Below are 5,693 nucleotides of genomic sequence, written 5' to 3'. Positions count from 1 at the left end.
GGTAGCAAAAAAGGTTTCAGAGAGAAGCAGAAAAGTCTGCTTCACATCTTACAGCAAGAATTTTTCCCCTTGCTTTGACAGTGAGGGCTTAGTGTAAAAAATCTCAAAAACTGAAGTTAAAATTAGCAGTTTTTCAGAAGTGAAGAAGGGAGAAAGGCCCTGTTTGTTTCACATGAAGCGACAAAAAAATTTCAAGGAGTTAAAAGCTAAATGAGGTAACGAAGAGGTGCTCTTAAACAATGCCTCTTATTTATATATATATATATATATATATATATATATATATATATATATATATATATATATATATATATATATATATATATTCTCTCTGGTTGTGCAGCCTGTAGCAATCTGCACCTCTGCATTTAAAGCTGTCTTCTTATTTAATGACGGATGCAGAGAAATAAATAATGATGATAGCATCTTCTCTTATGAAACACCAATGACCAAAGTGAACAACAACCCCTTGTCCTTTCAAATTCAAGGAACTGTGCTATGTATATTTATGCTTTTTGTTTCACTTTCATTGACAGCTTCTAGCTCTCTCTCTCTCTCTCTCTTTTTTCTGCTGCAAGGTAAGTCAGATAACAATTAATGAGTTATGCAGAGATTTTCCAGGTGTTGTGGTGAGTTGAGGCTCTTCCATTCCATGCCATTAATATGATCATATTTCTCATTGGCTTTTGAGTCTGCAATCTGGCTCTCTATCTTTTCTGTCTTTAGGGAAAACTGATCTGTGCTCAGAAACAGAAACATGGAGGGATAAGAGTTTTTCTTTCAGGTGTCTGTTAAAAACTCCATCTTCACTTCTATTCAAGACTATATTATACTATATATATATATATATATATATATATATATATATATATATATATATATATATATATGTGGGTGTGTGAGTGTTATACACTAACCTTTCTTCAATTTTTCTGTAGTTTCTATGTTTTGGTTTGTTTATCCTTCTGAAAATAACTGAAAAACCTACCCTTTCCCTCTTGTTTTCTTCTGGGGTTTATCAGGATGGAGCCACCTCATGTGATGGTGGGGGCTGAAGAGGAATGTCACAGCAATGAATCTGGTTGGACAATGTATATTGGGTCTCCAAGAGATGAGGATGCACATTGTTATGATAAAGAGGAGAAAGGTTATAGCTTGGATTATGATTATGAAAATGATGCAGAAGCTGATGCAGATGTGGAAAGTGATGATTCTATGGCTTCTGATGCTTCTTCTGGTCCGAGTCAATATGGAGGCATCACACAGTTTCAGAAGAAGGAGGAAGTGAAGAACAAGCATTGCTCAGATCACAAAGCAAGTAAATCAAAAGGAAATCATCAAGTAGTTGAAAAAAGGGCTGAGAAGAATCATAGTAAGATGGTTTTGATCAGTAGTAAAGGTAAGGCTCCTGCAGTTTAAGAATGGTAGCAAAAAGTTAAGGTGAATGATATACTTAATGTGAGGAATTATAGATTTCTTTGAAGGTTTAGGTTATTTTCTTAGGTTTCAGTTTTTTGTTTTTTGTGACAAATTACTATGTTTCGTTACTAGAATTTATCATGTTTTAATATTTGAATCAAGAAACATTGGCCACGTTTATTTTCTGCAGCATGCATATGCATGTGTTAGTGATTACTTCTGCAAAATCTGTATAATTTCTACCACTGTTTTGTGAATGAGAAAGAGGAAAAACTAGGTCATGACGCTTATGAGGAGTTCAAACAGTGAGTCAAATTACTATACAATAATTGCAATGTTTATTTTTAGGCTTTCACTTCATTAAACAAGGCACAGCTTAGTCAATAAAGCAGTTGTAATAGGAGGTACGAAAATTCTAAATATGAAAAAGTAATGAAAACGATGCTCTATGAAGCACTTTTTTATAAACAATTTTAACTATTTTAATTATTTTAATGATTTCTTTTCTAAATTATTTAACTTTGATTCATGTTTGTGCTTGATTACATGATTATAATATGTATTTTTTGTTTCATGATGAAAATGTAAAAATCATTGATGACATGCATCGGGGACAAGGTCGCTTTCCATTTAGAAGCTCCCGTTGGCAGATAAACCAACTACATCGGCATACAAATAACTCATGATAAATATTATTACCTTAATACATAAAATGTTTTACATTATTTAATATTCTAAATTAATGTTCCCACCTCCCTCAACTTCGATCATAATAACATACAATAATATGGATGAATCATTTGAAGTTTATGTTAGGTTTATAAGGAAGGGGTATCACTGGGGAGACACAACACACCAATGAGACCTGAGCCCAACCATATAAGGCACTAACACCACTCTCAACCCAAAACCTTAAGGCCATGGGTTTATGGGTCTTTATTCTTATATAGTACTCCACTTTCTCATTTTTAGCCAATGTGGGACTTAGAATCACACTTGGATTCCTAACAGTTTAATTAGAGTATTATCACAACTTTTATCTTAAAAGAAAAGGATTTATACAAGAAAAGAAAATGTATTCAAATTGGTATAATATGTATTAACCGGTCAAGCAATCAAGACAAGTGGACTAGTATGCAGATAGATCGGTGGAGTTGATCATTAGCATTGAGCACGACATATCGATTGGCATCCGGAGTGATTAACCAATCTAAAAGCAGTTTTATGCAAATCAACCAAGTAATTGTGTTAAGATGCAATTGGATTGCGATTAGCCTAATGTTAAGTAAAAGTTTATTACAAACAGTATAAAAGGTTCGAGTAAGGTATTGAGTTACATTGATTACTATATTTAATATCTTTACGCTAGGAGAAACTTAAATATCAAAATGTCTTCTGTAGATACCATTGGAGCAGTTCAAGACAATCAGAATACATTTGAGAATGGACAAATTAGAGACAAAAATGACTAAAAGACCAAGCCTTCAAGGAGCTAAGAGTGTCTAACTAGTTTTATAGAAACAAAATTGTTTTGGTCTCTTTAAAAGATGTAGAACTATTGAGCACATAGAAATAAGGTATCAGTTGAAAGTAGAGGTTCATCACTTGAATCACTTTTTGATATCAAAAGAAGGCGAGCTTCCATAAAATCAATAATCTTATCTCTCTCATAAGTTCATGTCAAGGACAATTTAAATATATCTTTCTCTTTAACCCTCTGATGCACTTTTTTAAAGATAAAATTATGATAAAGCTCTAAACTGGTTAATACCTCATATGTGACTAACAATTTAACAGAACCAAATTGAGGTTGAACGTTGGTATCATATATGGGGATGAAAAAGTGGTTTCAAATGCCAAATATATCATTATCATCACATCATTCTTTTGTAAAGATTTGTTTTAATATGTTCAATAATTTCACATTGTTTAAGAGTTAAGGTTAATGAAAATTTAAATACATCTTTCTTCCTAAACCTTCTCAAACACATTCAAAGATAAAAATGTAGAATTGAAAAATAATTGGTAATTTTATTTAAATTTAATATTTAAATTTTTTTAAATAGGATAGTATAACTTTCAAATTAAAATAAGAAATTTAATAAACTAAAAATATTAAGGTTAAAATACCTTTATGGTCCCAATTTTGGTCAAATTTTTTTAAATAAGTCCTAATTTTGGTTTTGTGTTCAAATAGGTCCTAATTTTCGTCAATTTTGTTCAATTGGGTTCTTTTTTGCTAACATCGTTTAAATCATTAACGATCATGAACAGTGACTGCCACGTGTCATTTTGTGGTTTTTTTTTTATTTTTATTTTTTTGAATTTTTCTAAATGTACACGTGTCAATCCAGTAACTTGTCACGTGTCACTTCTTGGTTTTTTTTTGAATTTTTTTAAATGTCCACGTGTCAACCCAGTAGTGTGCCACGTGTCAAAGTCAATATTCTATATTCAATTTGATCCCTATATTTGTTATTTTTGTTCAATTTAGTCCCAATTTTTGTTAACATTAACCAATTTGGTCCCTCTCCAAATTGAAACCAAATTTAATTTTTATATTAAAATTTACATTTTTCATTAAATATTTTTATATAATATATTAAAATTCACATCATTATAACTTTGATATAAAAATTAAATTTGATCACATCTTCGATATGGACCAAATTGGTTAATGTTAACAAAAATTAGGACTAAATTGAACAAAAATAACAAATATAGGGACCAAATTGAATATAAGACATTGACTGTGACACGTGGCACGCTACTGGGTTGACACTTGGACATTTAAAATATAAAAAAATTCAAAAAAAACCACGAAGTGACACGTGACACACTATTGGGTTGACACGTGTACATTTAAAAAAAATTAAAAAAAAACTTAAAAAATAAAAATAAAAAATTCAAAAAAACCACAAAGTGACATGTGACAGTTATTGTTCATGGCCGTTAATGATTTAAATGGTGTTAGCAAAAAAGAATCCAATTGAACAAAATTGACAAAAACTAGGACCTATTTGAACACAACCAAAATTATGACTTATTTAAAAAAACTTTAACGAAAATTGTGACCAAAAAGGTATTTTAACCAAATATTAAAGTTAATATTGATTGTGTGTGTGTGTGAGCACAGATGTGTGGGTGTTTGCGTGTGTATGTTTGGGTGCGTGCGTGAATGTGTGTGGGTATGGGTGTGTGTACTTGTGCATGTGTGTACATGGCACATGGTAATTTAATTTTTTTTTAAAGAAATTTAGGAAAAATTAAAAAAAATTAAAAAAAAATTCACAAAATGACAACTGACATATACGGACACCGTGTTAACATCAGCTTAATGGCATTGATCATAATGATGAACCTTTTTAAAAAATTAAAGGACCAAATTCAACCAAAAAATAATAAAGGGACCAAAATGAATCAAACCAACAAATTAGGAGACCAAAACAATAATTAAGCCTTAAAAAATTATTTTAACCTTAATACATAAGTTGTAATTAAACTTAATTACTAATTTGGTTTCCAATTAAAGAATATGAAATTGGATCATTTCAAAAAAATAGATGAACTAAATTAAAAAAAAATTTAAATAGAGATATTAAATTGAAAACAATCAATGATATACGAGCATTTAGCATAACCAAGACATGATACATGATAATTCTTTTAATTTAAATTATTTTTTAAATTAAAAATTTCATGAATTGACACGTATTTAAAAAATTAAAAAAATTAAAAAAGTTAAAAATTTTACAAAATAATACAAAGTATGTATAAACACAACGTTAATGTCATAAAAACCAAATTAAACTTTTTAAAATATTAGATGACTAACTTAAATTAAAAAATAAAAAAATTAAAATAAACCAAACTAATAAATTAGATAATTAAATCATTAATTAAAGTAAAATTATATATATATATATATATATATATTTATATATATTTAGGGACACACATAGTCTGTTAGTTCAACCATTCCTGAAGTGTAAAAGGCACCTCATGTCGTGCCAAGAAAGAGCCACATCTTTTGTTTTTTTTTCACTTGACAAAGCTATTTTTTATTTTTTTATTTATTTTTTGTTGATTTTTGTTGTTGTATGACATGGGACAAGTTGGGTTTATCTAACATGAACACAAAAACTAATTTAGGCAAGTTAAATTTTGAGGAAAAAGAATATGGGCAGAGAAAATGGGAAAGATCGCATTTTCGTTGAAGTAAAATTGTTTGTTTTGAACCTTACAAACCATAGTAAAAAAAAAAAGCGTCTTCA

The 5,693-nt window shown here is 29.5% G+C and overlaps 1 protein-coding gene across 1 annotated transcript; it reads left to right on the top strand.

Moving 5' to 3' along the window:
• Window positions 1–401: 401 nt before the first annotated feature.
• Window positions 402–1,593, top strand: LOC114195996 (uncharacterized). Its single transcript, XM_028086465.2, has 3 exons — window positions 402–629; window positions 727–784; window positions 1,023–1,593. The coding sequence occupies exons 1-3, from the start codon at window positions 605–607 to the stop codon at window positions 1,417–1,419; spliced, it is 480 nt and encodes a 159-aa protein (XP_027942266.1). The 5' UTR covers window positions 402–604; the 3' UTR covers window positions 1,420–1,593.
• The last annotated feature ends 4,100 nt before the right edge of the window (window positions 1,594–5,693 follow it).

This window comes from Vigna unguiculata, chromosome 9 (assembly GCF_037176805.1).
Source record: "Vigna unguiculata cultivar grain cowpea cultivar isolate G323 ecotype 2 chromosome 9, ASM3717680v1, whole genome shotgun sequence".
Taxonomy (NCBI): domain Eukaryota; kingdom Viridiplantae; phylum Streptophyta; class Magnoliopsida; order Fabales; family Fabaceae; genus Vigna; species Vigna unguiculata.
Note: the sequence above shows the minus strand (reverse complement) of the source record. Positions and strands in the feature narration are given on the sequence as shown.